The sequence below is a fragment of the Syngnathus scovelli genome, chromosome 2, assembly GCF_024217435.2.
Source record: "Syngnathus scovelli strain Florida chromosome 2, RoL_Ssco_1.2, whole genome shotgun sequence".
Taxonomy (NCBI): domain Eukaryota; kingdom Metazoa; phylum Chordata; class Actinopteri; order Syngnathiformes; family Syngnathidae; genus Syngnathus; species Syngnathus scovelli.
In genome coordinates, this window is record NC_090848.1 from 6,788,592 (window position 1) to 6,804,079 (window position 15,488).

A 15,488-nucleotide genomic window follows, 5' to 3' on the forward strand; every position below is an offset into this window, starting at 1 on the left:
AATTAACCAATACTGTATATTCAATATTTTAAAATCTTACTGCTTGTCTTACGATAATGTGATTGTTCTATGGTGTATACTGGGAAATGTAGAATGTCATTGAATATGTCAGATTTTGATTAAGAAAATTTAATCAGATGTGTCTGTAGAGAATTGTACTGTTTAATATTCATTAATATTCAGTATCTCACTGAGTCGTAAGTATAGCAATTGTTGGAATCTCATCAGAGTTCTGAAAAGGTTGCGAACCTCCGCTACTCAGTGAGATACAGGCTTAAGCAGTAATTAACTGTTGTTGACATTTTGCATCCAAGCCATGCATTTATTTCAAAATATGTTTTTTTTTTTTTCTGACATCACACACATCCGCTCTTTGCTGATTAGTTCTTTTCGCTGTTCATTTGGTCCGTTGCCTACCACTCTTCACAAAACATCTAAAACACTCTCCAAGTTATTTTTTTCATGAGTCATAAAATGGGATTGTCAAAATACACAATACACAAAGTATTAGAATCCACCCAACATCCATTTGTCACACTCTGGTTGAAATGGTAAATTCTGTCTCATGCAAATTTAGAGTATTTCTTAGGGCTATCATGAAACCCAGTGTCACCAACTTTGCATCTTTGTTTCTATAATTAGTGACTTTTCCGTCCCTTCTAGCAACTATCAAAAAAGAGACAAGCAAATAATCGCAATACTTTTTGTGATTTTACTGAAGACTTTTGGAGACTCTGAGATTAGGAGATGTTCAGTCTTTTGCTTCCATTCTTTTGGCCAGTTTACTTTCAGACGTATTTTGGTAGATCAACCAGCAAGTAGTTTAATTTCAAACTTCATGGGTGGTCAGGCACTAATTAGATAACTTAAGCGAGAGAAAGAAAAAGCAACTGATATAATGTAAAAAATAGAATTTTTTTGATAGTTGCTCGGAAGGGCGGGAAAGTCACTAACTATAGCAACAAAGATGCAAAGTTGGTGCACAAGAGTGCACGCCGTTTTTTTTTTTTTTTTTTAACTATGCTGTCTTCATAATTACTGGTAACAAATCCCATTTAAACTCATGTTAAATTGGGGTCAGTATTCTCCTGCCATCATTTAAATTAATCCCACATAAAGTTTAGACATTCTAGTAGGCTATTTTGGAGTCAGATCTTAACACAAGCCACGGTCGGCACAGAGTTTTCACAGCATCAGAAAGAGCTCATTGTTATCATTCAGGGGAAGGGCCTTCCTGTGTCAAGTTTGCATGTTCTCCCTGTCCCTGGGTTTCCTCCGGGCGCTCCGGTTTCCTCCCACATTCCAAAAGCCTGCGTGGTAGGCCGATTGAGCACTCCAAATTACCCGGATGTGTGAGTGCAGATAGTTGGCTGGCAACCAGTTCAGGGGTGTACCCTGCCTACCCCCCAACGACTGCTGGGGTCATTGCTATCAGTCTCGTTTTTGTAAAATATCACCACGTGCTTGCCACTTGTTTGTTGCATGAACCCACCATCTATTGACGTCAGTGACGCATCCATGTTGGTTGTCAATTGATAGACCCCAGGCTGTCACCGTCATTTATGACGGTGCTTAGTACGAAAACAACACTGTTCTTCATCAAAAGAACAACATAGCCACAGGGAAGCATGGGGTGGCAGCATCATGCTTTACGTTTGGTTTTTCTTCAGCTGAATCTGGGGTTTTATTCAAGTCGAAAGAAATTACGATAAATGGCAGCGTATCCAACTTTGAACTGAAAAATAGCACTCAGTTTAATAAATTGAGAGAAAATTGTACACATCTTAATGAATAATGCCACACACACAGCTAAACAGGACCGTAAAGTGGAAATGAATTATATTGCGTTGAGGCGTATGTTAATACGCAGTGGATTAACGATTAAAAATCTATCTAAGTACAATTTGTAGGATCACTCCCTTTTCTCCTGAAGGCTGCTCTAATCCCTGTCATAAAAATATATACACACTTGCACAAAATCACAGCTGCGAAGTTGTTTACTTTGTTCTAGGTCACATTTAAGTTTTGAAATTATATAGCCTTTTTCTATTTTTTCCATTAAAAAATGCATTTTAACACAGGCATATAGACTTTTAATTCCAATTATTTGAATCAATAACCAGACGTGATCATTGACGACACAGTGGCAGCAAGACTGATAAAAACGAAACTAAGTCTGGTATAAAAAAAATTGTATTTCCCAGTAAATTATTTATGCTTCATTTTTACCATTAACGACAAAGAAAATATGGTTTCTTTGCTCTCTAGTATTTTTTTTCTCTTGTCCAAGCTTCACTGGGTGTGTCTTCAGACAATGAGATTATATTCATTGCTGGGAGAGAAGGAGGGGAATTATGGTACGCTGAGGGCCCAACACCCACCCAATGCACGGCAGACCGAAGCTGTGTTTGACTCTGCCGGCTAATTAGTCCGATTACTGCACAGCTGGATTGGCCAGACGTTTTGCCGAGTTGTATCAAAAGGATCACTCACTCCATGAAGGCTTCATCCCGACAACTTCTGCTTCAGCAGAGTCCCTCTATTTTAGGAGCGCCCGACCGACTCTGTCTGGGGAGTAACCGTCTCGGTTTGAAGAGAGTGGGAAAACTGAAACAGCCCCCCTTGTTCCTCTTTCTGTTATGTGAAGAAACATTTTGAGCGTGCCGCTGAATTTAGCAACGTTTGGGCATTTCTACTTTTTTATTTGAGTCGTCCCTAACTATAAATATTGAGGTTTTTTTTTTTTCCTTGATCCATATCATACCTCTCCACGAAGAAAACGGGGTCAGTCGTTCTTGTGTAATCATACACACAAACAAATGGATTAAGACGAGACCATGAACGGTGCTCTAAAAAGGCGGGCAGGTTCGATGTTTATTTTCATCCTCTATTAAAAAACATCTCCAAAGCAAATTTATAAATTTTTACTGCATGTGTGAATCTTAGAATATTCACATGAAATGTATCAAAATGAAACCATATACACATCCTTTCAATGAACCATATTCAGTCACTTTAATGGAAAGAAAAGTCTAAAATGGATTTCTCTTGGGCAATGAAAATGATAAAAAAGTGGTCATGAGTTAAAATCAAAGTTGTTATATTTATGTATAATCATGAATGTAATTATTATTATTATTAGTAACTATTGTAAAAATTGCATACAACAATACAATTATGGAGTTTCATCTATTTCAATCAATAGGATCAGACAATGGTCAAGTTGAGTTCTACGTTTGTCAACATTTTAGAGGAAACATACTATGCAATTTTGTCAAAATTCAAATTATTCTCAGGGGTTGAAATAACATGCCTGTGACTTGCTTTCGTCAAAGGATTAAGACTTACGAAACGGTCTCCGATCCGTTTCTTCAGCCTCACTGAAATCAACCTGTTTTGAGAGGTGATCAGGTTTCTATGATACATCCATATAAACATCTAATTGTACAGTAGAGACAAATCAATCGCGCCACTGATTTAAGAAAAACAATTGAACAGAAAATGCGACGTCATTGCTACAACAACTGACTGAGTGATGGTATTGTGGGGTTTTGTTGTTTTCTGTGATTGCAATTTACTCCTATGAATCGGCCCACACGATCCACTCGTGGTGAAGTTCAATTTAACTGCTCAGTCTTTGCAAAGGCAAGCGTGGCGAGCGAATAGGACACGGCTTCACCGTGCAAGACAGGAACAGTGAGCCAGAAAGCGCGACTGATATTTGGAGGGGAGTGGTTCTGTGCTGTCAATCCCCTACAGAATTGAAGCCTAAATGAGAGAACAGTCCAGGAAGACAAAGTAATCACAAGTACTGCGCAATTGGAGAGTGGCCCCACACCGAGCAACTAAATCCCGCAGGCGTGTGTCGAGGGAGACGTGCTCATGAATCAACACAGCTAATCTCTCACCATCATCTTGCTTGACCTCTCTCTCTCTCCACCTGACCTCTGACTGCCCTCTCATTTTCATTTTTAAGTTTCTGCTCTTCATCTCACCTTCTCAACCCGCCCCACGCCCTCTTTTGCTCCGTTCATCCGCCTCAGTCACCTAGCATCGTCTTTCCCTTCACCGCAGCTCGTCGGAGCAGCGCGGCGCATCCAAGCCTCCTCTCAGCTCCTCGGCCACAACCTCGCGCATCCTGCTGCGTCAACAGCTGATGCGCGAGCAGCTTCAGGAGCAGGAGCGGCGGGAGCAGCGCAGGCAGCAAGACGCCCAGTACCCACAAACCACAGCTGCACAGACCCCTGCCATCAATGTCAGCGTCCCTGCACCGGCCACCACACAGGTGCCCATGGAAGTGCTGAAGGTAAGATTCGCTCCGATTCTGGTGCTTAATGCTGGAGCAGAAACAGAAGAATATGACGGCAAGTGTGATTATTCGGCTATTTTCATCTCTGGAATCAGTGTGTGTCATTGCTGACTGCAGTCTGAGCAGTGTATTTATAGACTCTATTGACTGTGGTGTGTGGACAGTCAGGCAATCACGGAATTACTCGGAGGGTGTGTGTAAAAAAAAAAAAAAAAAAAAATGGGGTGAGTGAAGTGTGTTAGAATGTGTGTATATGGGGATTATCTTTCCTGAGAGAATTCCTCTTTAATGCATGCTGTGCTTCCAGCCATTTGGATTTAGCCATCTTTAATCCTATTTGCTCAGCTACATTCACATCTTTTCATAGCTTTGATTCCCTGGCAGTGCGAGGGCCGGGAAACTCTTAAGGTTTTTGTACGAGTTGAAGCCGTAGCGTTTGAGGGTGCATTCTTACGCCGCTCTTTGGTAAGTTTTCGTTTTGCCCAATTGTCCGGTAAATATAGCAATAGCTACTGTATGTGTGCCATTCTGTTGGTTTTATTTTCCAACATTGAAACTTTGCAGTTTATTTTCCTCACAAATGCTCTTAGAGTAGTTTTTTCAGTTTTTTATTTCAAAAATGATTTTAAAATAGTTATTTCTGTTCTAAAATGTAATCTGCAATTTGTGAGGGTGGAAATGCATATTACGAGGGTTTACATGGATTCAGAATTTTGGAGCCGATCACCGATCAGCAAGCTAAAAAATAAATTAACAATAATAATAATAACAATAATCAATACCATCACATCAATCCAGTCAATGTACAGTAGTTAAACAACTTTTTCATTTACCATCCTGCCGACCCTAAAATATTCACAAGTATTGGGACCGTCCTGGCCCACGAAAAGCAAACGTTTGCATATGATTGACGTTCATTGAAATACATTAGGGAAAAAAAATAACAAAACTATAAAAATTATCTCGAAACACTGGTAACCATTCCATACACGAAAAAACGGTCAGACCACCCCCCCATAAAATTTAAATATTGTGAAAAAGACATCAAAACAAAAATGTTTACTGTACATGCTAAGAAATCTTGGATTATTAAAATATAACAAAAGTAAAATGTCTGCCTAATGGTGCATTTTCTAAACTTCTCATTTAAAAAGATTCAATAAACTATTTTGTTACCGTTTTTGATTATAATATCTACTAATTCGAAATAATATACATAATTGCTACTAATTTCACATGCCATCTCGATATATTGTGGCTGCATGAGGATTTAAGATGAAAATAGCATACGGGGAAAACCAGTAGGGAACCAAAGATCGATCTACAGAATATAAAATTGTTGTGATTATAAAACAACACAAAGTTGTATAGTCTCACATGGAGTGTGTTGCAAAGGGCCTATACTCTGGCAGCTATTGAGTAATCTTTGTTGAACTAAATCCATCCACAGCACATTGAGAGATTTCATGGTTGCTTGCTCAGCCACACTTTCATCACCCTTGGATGTGTGTGGCATGGGCCAGCCATAGCACTCCAATACAGTATAAGGGCCACAAACAGTGGTCCTCTCACGCAGCACCAACCTAATCTGCAGCGCTTTGAGAGCTTTAGGGCGCCCCCTCCTCAAACCCTCACCTTGTGTACAATATGCCGCGTTGGAGTTATTTTTCTGGTTTGGCAAGAGCTTACAGACATTCTTCTCTGACTGAAGTTGTCAAATGAAAAGGCCGTTGCAGCTTGGCGCTTTTGAGCTGGGTTAACCTACTCCCCCTGTCTGAGGTTAGATTAGTCGAGTGCGCGTAAAGATCAGGGGTACCAGGCAGAGCTGCTGGCCCTCAAAAAGTGCAAACATTAAGCTCAGATGAGTTTATCTAAAGACTGATTGGACCCTTAATTAAACAAGTGACCTATGACCTCACGGGGTATAAGCAAGGGATCAGTTTAGGGATCAAGACAAAGGAGAACATAGCCTTGCCACACACCGAACACTAATTCAGTGAAGAATGCTCGTAATTAGCCCATGCCGCTTTCATTCCACTGCATATTTAAGCGAGGGAAAAAGAATACCTCTTTGAAATGTTTGTAGGATAACTTCCTAAAAGGGTTAACCATGATTCCTAGATTTTTTTTTTCCCTGGGGATTTATGGTACCTCAAAAGTCATGTACATTTTCTCTTGGATTATACAATCAGTAACTCGTTACCCATGTAGTATGCAAAAATTGCACATCAACATTGGCAATGGAACTGTACAGAGGTGTAAAGCAACAGTAATAATTTAGGGGCCCCGTGGTTTATTTGACCTCCAACCACTAGGGGGCAGTGATTTCATTGTTTACTTAACTGAGCTGTATGGGCGCAAGTGGGTTTCCTTGAGTGCACGTGTCACTGACTGGGAAGTGAACAATTTTTGACAAGCGTGTTTTTTGTACATTGTATGTTTTTCGTTGTTGATTTAGTTTATGGATAAATGACAAGTTGCGACTTTAAAAGAAATTAAATGTCGAACATTGTTTTTTGTTGTTTTTACGGAATACAAAAAATCGAAATCAATCAAAATGATTTGCGTCAATTATTCCCCAAATAAGCGTGACTAATCTTTTTTTCATAATCGAACAACCCTACAGCAACTAGTGACTCAGTTAGGCTACCTCATGGCTCGTCATATTACTTTTTGCGGTACATCAAAGAAAACTGGCATGGTGTAAGCAATCCTTCCAGCAGTATTTAAACAGCTTCCCCGAGAGCTCAAACAATAACAAATGCCATTGTTTTTTTTAGTACATAATCATTACGACTGTTATCTTGTGCTTTTGTTCATTTCCAAAGTAGGCAAATTATTGATGTTGGACTTTTGAAGAAAGAAAAGATCAGTGCAAGAGTTTTTTACCACGTGATTAGTGTGTTTGTTCATCGTGTTGAAGGTCAAGAACCAGATGATAAACTGTGCTCAAAACAGAAAGATTGTTGGCTCAATTTTTTTTTTTTTTTTTGTACAACCCTAATTCGCTATTAGCAGCTATAGCACAGGTGTCCAACTCAAGGCCGAGGTGCCAGATACCCGCCACATCATTTTATGTAGCCTACGATACACATTTTTTGGTACCAACCCCCTTTTTAAAAAATATGTCGTAATATTTGGCCTCAGATTTCAAATCTAGTTATCCATGAATTGGTGGTGTTATTTCATGAGGTGATTGTCAAAACGCCCCTCTGAAGGAAACTACAATATAGCCAGTGACAGACAGGAGCTTGACATCAACATTGTTTCACTTAATGACCCAGAATAATCGACAGCCTTGCTTGTATTTGCTGAAACAGCAGTGACTTTGCCTAATATTAGCATCAGAGCGAGATAGCAGTTGGCACGGTGTGAGTTAGTTGGCATCCTGGGAATCAAAGACAGAGCTGTTAACACTCAGGCACAGAGCGGAAGACTCACACATTTCTCTCCAATGTCACACTCACACAAAAAGAAGTCCCACCACTGGATGAAAAATGTTTTGTCATTATTAAAAACCTCTTGTTTTGGCACTCTGATTGGATGTTGCTACTGTCAATTGCGAGGTTAATATATTGCCGATTGATTGCGTGCCAAAACCTACTTCCTTTGTGCACGCCGCCCCTTCAGATACAAACTGGTGAATTTTGCTGCTTAACTCTTATTTCATAAATGCAATAGTAATCACAATGCCATGTTAGACACAATATATTATTGCCAAGAAAATATGTGGTTTTATGTCCTAGAGAATTACCTTTTGCATGCACTGAAGAAAATTGAAAACCTCACTATGGTTTGTCTCCTAAAGATCACACTTTTTGGAGTGAGTCCCACAGAGCGTGCAAGAATTTTTAGCGTCTCACAAAGTGGTCCATTCTTTTGCTAAAAGTTCCTTCTTGTTAAGTATTCTTCAGGAACACCACATAATGCCCAAAAGCATACAAGAGAAAAAAAGATTTCCCTTCGGAAGTAGTACAACAACATGCCTTGTCCACGTCTCTGGCTCTAAATATCTTGTGTTGCTGATGCCTGCAGGGACTGCTTAAGGCTTCAGAATTATCTGGAAAAACAACAAGCTGTTTTGTTTGCTGTGGCCGCAGATGCAGTCAGTTAGTGGTGTGTGATTCACAGAATACACAAAACGACATTTAAACCTGCTGCTCCTTCAAGCTTTAACATCCTTTCATAGCGCTCAAGGCACGTGACATTTGTAAATTCTAAATTATACAGCGGCTATGGCAATTCAAAGTAACCTCAAAATAGCCTTTGCTCCTTCCTGAATGTTGACATTTAATTATTATTTTCTTGCGTCAACCTACATAATTTCAACAAAAGCAACAGTATACGTATTGACAAGACTGGAATGATTCCACTCTCTGTCTGTCCCCACCAGGGGGCTCAAATAAATTTTGTGTACTGAGATAGTGTACAGTCTATGATAAAAACCTTGAGGATGAACATAATCCTGGAAACCCCAACTTCTGATATTTCCACGTTATCGTCAATAGGGCAAAATGTTCTCCATACTATATGATGAAGACTATTTGCTCAGTGTGGTAGTACAGCTAAGGGCTTAAGTAAAAAGCTAATTTGACTGGGAAACAAAGTATTACAAAACACTTATTACACAGTTTATTTCATTTGCTAATCTATGACTAATCTGGAAATCAACAAACTGACAACACCAGTTTGTAATTCTGTGGTGAGAATGATGTAAACATTTTTGAAAATAACTGAAACTCTTGTTCATTTGTTGTGGACCTACAGCTAACCATGTAGTCAACATCCACTGTTTGTATTTAAAAAAAAAAAAAAGATCTTCAAAGTTAGGATTGATTGAATGAATCCATGTAAATGTGGTCCAATGTTAAAATAATAGATTAATGACTAGAACGCGGTGACATTTATACCGTGTCTGATGTACTTGACAGTTGATCTATCCCCCATCTCCTTAAAACCACAGAATGTACAATTCAGCATGACAGCATTAACAATTTTTAATGGTACACAATTTTCCTCTTTTTTTTTGTGGACCGTAGACATCAAAACAACGAAAAGAAAGATTGTTGTGAAAATGATATGTGAGGAGCACTTGGCAAGGAGAAGTTCTGAATTTGCCTGTCAGTCAACAAGTGCATTGATTGGCACTGTGTAATTCCAATTATGAGTTTAGTGAATGCATATTTCAAAATGTGGAGCTAGGTGAATTGTTACCTTTAACAAGGTTAAGAACCTCCGCTGTAATGTCCATCCGTCCGTCCATCGATCCGTCCGTCCATCCATCCATCTTGTACAGTACGCATACCGATTGTCCTCACGAGGATGTAACTGGAGCCTTTTGATGCTGATTTAAACTGAAAGACAGGGCACACCCTAGACTGGTCACCAATCCATTTTTTGGAGCATAACCAACAAACAGGTTTTTCTCTCAAGGAACTTTACAAATTAAGCAGTGAGCACATCAAGAACCACACTGCTCATACTTTTACACCATAGCCGACTACCCAAATTTTAATCTATTAACCGCATTATAATTTTCTTTTTAAGTATTTAATGAGGCTTTGTTATTCCTGCACTCTTGTTGACTTTTCTCTGTGGCCTAATTCCTGGCACATTGACAACTGATTTGTTGAGTTTGAACCAGAACGTAAAGCAAACAACATGCTGAGAGTTGCAAGACAACATTGCTTGGCCCGCTGGATGGAAATTTGTTGGGTTTTTATGTTTTGTTTTGGGGTTTTTTAAACTGCCTAATAGAAGCGTGGCAAAGATGGATGCAAATTATTTAACAAAGACTTATCACTGAAGCACATCAAGCCCAAGGCATCACTTTAATGCAAAACATGTTGCAGTGCGCATGGATATCAGAGCGTCAGCAGTTCTTGTACGAGCAAAGCTAGTTTCTCATTGCGTCGAATATTTTGATTGTGGGAAATTAAATGGAGTTGGACAGAAAAAGAAAGTTATGTGTATCTTCCTCACATCGACCCCAAGCGTTTTGCTTTTTTTGAGTTTGACACTATCATTGATTATTACAGATGTACCAGTGAAGTGAATGAAGTCCTTATCAGTCGCTAGATAGCCAAATTCCATCTTGTTTAATTCACTGGCCAGTACATCCCATTCTTTGCCTCGGGTTATTGAAGTTCCTCTGATGAGCTGTAAATATCTCAAGCCCTCTCAGTGTTGTCCTTTTTACAACCCTGTAATGGCAATTTGCTGCCCAAGGTGAGACCTACCTGCAGGACGTGTTTTAATGCACCTCACATGGCCACCGGGACAATGATATTGTATCCCAGCATGAACAGCAGAGTGTTTGTGCTCTTGTGACATTTGTAAGAACACAAGACTTGATTGTCTCACAGGTGGAAGGAAAGATAATAATAGAACAGTATTTTTTTTTTTTATCATCTTTCTGGGGTAACTGTCACAGCACTCTTGACTTTACAAAATATCAAATTCAGGTCTGTCTGTTGGCTGAAAAGCGGCAGATGACTCAAAGACTTCAACCCCCTTATAGCAAGTACAGCCATGCCGAAAAGAAGAGGCAAAGTGTTATTGGTTGCTGACTCTTTCTGAAGTTACAGGCAAAAAGTTGGAAACAGGCGACTTAAGGATATGGAGAACAAAGTTGTAAGAGGCTTCATTATGTACACTGTGCTGACATGGCCTCATTTGCAGAGGATCCAGAGGGTTAAACAACTGGATGGGGCCAAGTTAAAGCCCGAGGCAGATTGGAGCTGAAGAGGTGGACCTTGCCAAACAAAGGCACTTACTGTTGTTAGTGCAGCATCCTCGCATCAAGTGATACGCCATAAAGGCATAACTTCAGTTTTTACATGAAACAACCCAAATTTGAAAAGGCTCATTGTGTCTGCCGGCAAACTCTAACACGCATAACTAATGAAGTTTTTTTTTTTTTCCTTGCCATTTAAAGACAAGCCGGCATTGGCTTCTCTCGTAGCCATCTCAGTCTTGAGAAAAGAAGCAGTTATCCATCACAGTTTAGATCTTAGTTGAAGCAAGAGTCTGCTTTTTAGACTGGACGTTTTTAATCAGTGCGCATAATGCTTGAGATGCTTGGATATCACCCTTATGAGGTATGTTTCTTTATCATTTTCTTGACAGTATAACTAGCATTCAACAATTTTGACATGGGCTTGACTTTGATGAGCAATGACTTCAATGCAACAAGATGCTCCAACTTAAATTTATTTCATTGTGATGCTCTGACATTGGATAAAACTGTAGCCAGTGAGTAAAAAAATGCAATGGTACAAGATATACTCTTTTTTCCCCCCCGTGTTTGCCTCATCATAATTTGTTTTGTTTTTTTTGCCGCATAAGGTTGATTGAAAATACCATTCTATACTGGCTTGGCAAAATGATAATAGGGACCCTGGATCACAGACTATCGTAGTTTATGCCTCTTTTGTTGTGTTCATTCGCATTTGTGGTAACATTAGTGTCTTAATATGTGTGCAGTGCTTATACAAACTTTGCTTCACATTAAACTGATCAGAAACACAGTTATGTGCATGCTGTATTATACTTGACTTCTTTAACTTTTGTCCTTGAATTCATCACATTCATTTCTTTCAGGTTGAAATTACATATGGGATATTTAGCACATGCTACCAAAAAAAATTATGGATAACTAAAATCATAGTATTAGTAACAGTGGTGACTGCCTGGGTCCTCAGTGGTGACTTACCCGACTTAATACCTCCACTATCATCTCGCATTTATAGAAACAACCAATACTACACAAAAAATGCAAGATAACAGTATGCTACTGTGCCACGAATATCATCTGCAAAACTTGGCAAAGTTATGACAAACGAATCAGAGGATGGAAAAGTACAGCTCGCCGGTTCTGACCATGTAAGAACAAATTTGAAATCTGATTGCTAATATAGTTTAACTAACATTGGCCAGCACTACTGATTTTCACGATCCTTGGTGGATAACATTAATGTGGCAGAACGTAGAGGCTAAAATTTTATTGGCCCAAAAAAAAAGCTCTAATAGCCGCACACTGGAAGAGGTGCAGCCAAGAGATACTCTACAGTATAACGAGTTGGGAATAAATGAATACAATTTGAAGAAACAAATATTAGGATTTAGGTTGTAACTATAGCTCACTGCGTTTGCGAGTGTATAGGAAATGATCTTGCAGGCCCTGTCACAGTGAAATTACATAAAATACATTTACATATGATTTCCTAAATGTTCCGTCAAATGTGATGAACTAAAGGACTGCCTGTACTTAAGCAAATTCTAGTGGATTTTTTTAATGTTATTTGTCGACAGTCAAATGATCAAATCATCCTAATCACATTGAAAAATAATCACAGGCTAATTATAGTTGTCAGACATGTTTTGTGTTTGTATTAGACTGGAACATGTTCACTCCTGAAAGTGCAATCTTAAAACAAGGTATTTCTTAGCTCCTAGCTGTGTTAAAAATAACAAAACATTGAAACAGTGATTGTGTAGACTTTGTTTTTTCTACTGTACTGTATTTCAGTTGCATTTGGCAATGTTTTGAATGTTCTCTTGGGCCACAACAGGTGCAGACTCATCTGGAGAACCCGACCAAGTACCACATTCAGCGCTCCCAGCAGCAGCAGGTCAAGCAGTACCTGGGAAAGCTTGGCTCACAGGTACTGAGCTTGCCCTGTCCCAACCAGTCCTCTGACCACGGGGGCATGCCGCCAGGTCCGGGCAACAGCGCCCCCAACAGCCCTATGGCCTTACTGACCCTGAACTCGAACTGCGAGAAAGAGGTTACTGGACTTGTTCTGGTTAATTGCAAACCAACGCTTATTTTTTTTACGAGCTTTCAAGTTGAATGACATCCTTTTGCTTTAGATGGATGATGTCATCGATGACATTATTAGTCTGGAGTCCAGTTACAGCGATGATATCCTCGGCCTGATGGACCCAGGACTTCAAATGGCCAACACGGTACATCCTTAAAGGGGATGTCACCCCAAACATTTTCTTTACAATAATATGTTGTATGTGTCCCCACTAGTCTAAACATGGCATTCTGATTAGTTTTGCATCTGTGGAATATGAGTTAAGCAGTAAAAACTCTCCTGTTTTGATCCATCTTACGGGGGTGTCCATTTTACTACTTGCTGTCGACTAAAAATGACATCACAGTTGCCATCACAACCAATCACGGCTCAGCTTCAGAAAATTGGTGGCAACTGTGATGTCATTTTAAGTTGACAGTAAGTGGCAAAATGGCCGCCACCTGAAATGAATACAAGCATGTGGATTTTGCCTATTCAATTCATGTTTCACAAATAAAACAAGAATCATTTCGACTAGTTAGACTGCACAGAACAGATTATTACATATAAAGAAAATTTGGGTGTTGACTTTCCCTGTGATGAGACCATCACCACATTTGGGGATTTCATCTGAAACCAATCACCATCTTTCTCATCATCTGTGCAAGCAACCCCCTAACCGCTTTGTGTTCTACAGATCCCAGTGCCCACCACCATCATGGACATGTATGGAAATCAGGGCATGGCCCAGCAAGGATTGCCCATCAGCAACTCTTGCCCTGCCAATCTGCCCAACATCAAAAGGGAATACTCGGGTAAGTGCTTCGAGAATACGGTCGATAATGAAAATTATGCATCGTTTCATCTTCTCTGCATGGAAAACATCAATGCAAAGTTCTACTCCTTTGTGCTTCCAATAATTATTGGGGTCAATGCGAAGACTCGTTTCTAATGGTTCTTTCTGTTTGTGTATCTCGTGTACGTCACGGCGCTGAAAACAACATCTGCCACGCAGTGTCACAATCTCCGGCCGTAATGCACATGTTGGATAAGTCCGGATCATGTGGAAAATTTGACAACTATCAGAGGCCTGAAGGCTTTCCCGTTGGTATGTGTGACATTTGACTTTAAAATGTCGGCGCTATCTTGGTTAGACGTGCACTGATGTGTTTCCCATCAGCAGAAGTAAGAGCTCTAGCAAAGGAGAGACAGAAGAAGGACAACCACAACTTGAGTGAGTGTTGCATTCATTTGCAAATTTTCTCACCTATCACTTGAATGTTATGTTCAATATCATCTACTTTTGTTCCGCAGTTGAGAGAAGACGACGGTTCAACATTAATGATCGTATCAAAGAACTGGGAACTTTAATTCCAAAGTCAAATGACCCGTAAGTTACTCCTTTTATCCATTTTGGTTACAAAACTCCTTGTTCTGTCAAATGATGGGACCCCTAAATAATGCCTGGTTTGATTTATTATAATGACATAAAAGAGTGTATGAGTGTCCAAGTGTCCATATTGATATTAGTTTTTTCAAACTGACGCAAAATGTTCTTTTTTCCACAAGGCTGGACTGTTCTTGTTTTTCGTCAGCACATAAAATGGAAACCAGAATGTTAGATTGATACGCGACTAGCTGAGGTAGCAACAGTGTCAAATTGATGTCAGGGGGAAATGAAAGCGGGCGTTGCCTGGAACCACCGGATGTCTCCTTTTAGCCTGTAATATTGTACGTCACAGCTGTTTAAAAAACGGCAGAAACATGGAAGCCTGGGGGGGCTCCTCCTGACTCCTCAGCGTCAAACACGTGTGAATTATGGTGGCCTCAATTTATGACGTGGCACATTAGCAACACGGTCTCAGTAGCATTAGCTGTGTCTGATATTTAAGGGTCTAACAAACATGGCTAACTTAAGACTGCTGCACGCTTCTCAGAGACATGCGCTGGAACAAAGGCACCATCCTCAAGGCTTCCGTGGACTACATCAGGAAGCTGCAGAGGGAGCAACAAAGGGCCAAAGAGCTGGAGAACTGCCAGAGGAAGCTTGAAAATGCCAATCGGCATCTTATGCTGAGGATACAGGTAGGGGAATACGTCATCTTGATCCTTTTTGATTCCAATTAATTTTATATTACAATTGGGTAGCCTCCAAAAGTGAGGCTTGGTTTTGTGGTTCTGTGACATGACATATGACATGCATCAAGCTGATTTAATATGCGTCATCTCCTCTTAAACATATTTACAGAAACAAAAACTAGCACAAAACTAGGTGTAACACTGATTTCAGTGCATTTGGAGATCATTTGAGCGAGAACTATGTTATGGACCGAAAGATTTTCACTGTCCTAGTGCTGACAAGTCATCTTTGGTGC

The 15,488-nt window shown here is 39.8% G+C and overlaps 1 protein-coding gene across 3 annotated transcripts in view; it reads left to right on the forward strand.

The window, feature by feature from the left end:
* LOC125989302 (microphthalmia-associated transcription factor) overlaps positions 1 to 15,488 on the forward strand; it is a 43,434-nt gene that overhangs the window by 26,040 nt on the left and 1,906 nt on the right. The window contains exons 2-9 of one of the 3 annotated variants that reach the window (XM_049755516.2): positions 4,075 to 4,306; positions 12,883 to 13,098; positions 13,184 to 13,279; positions 13,811 to 13,928; positions 14,129 to 14,221; positions 14,294 to 14,347; positions 14,428 to 14,503; positions 15,051 to 15,198. In XM_049755516.2, the coding sequence (XP_049611473.1) occupies positions 4,075 to 4,306; positions 12,883 to 13,098; positions 13,184 to 13,279; positions 13,811 to 13,928; positions 14,129 to 14,221; positions 14,294 to 14,347; positions 14,428 to 14,503; positions 15,051 to 15,198 (1,033 nt within the window). Of the gene's footprint in view, positions 1 to 4,074; positions 4,307 to 9,637; positions 11,410 to 12,882; positions 13,099 to 13,183; positions 13,280 to 13,810; positions 13,929 to 14,128; positions 14,222 to 14,293; positions 14,348 to 14,427; positions 14,504 to 15,050; positions 15,199 to 15,488 lie in introns of those variants that run through there. The other 2 variants (XM_049755517.2, XM_049755519.2) reach the window with 2 other exon arrangements.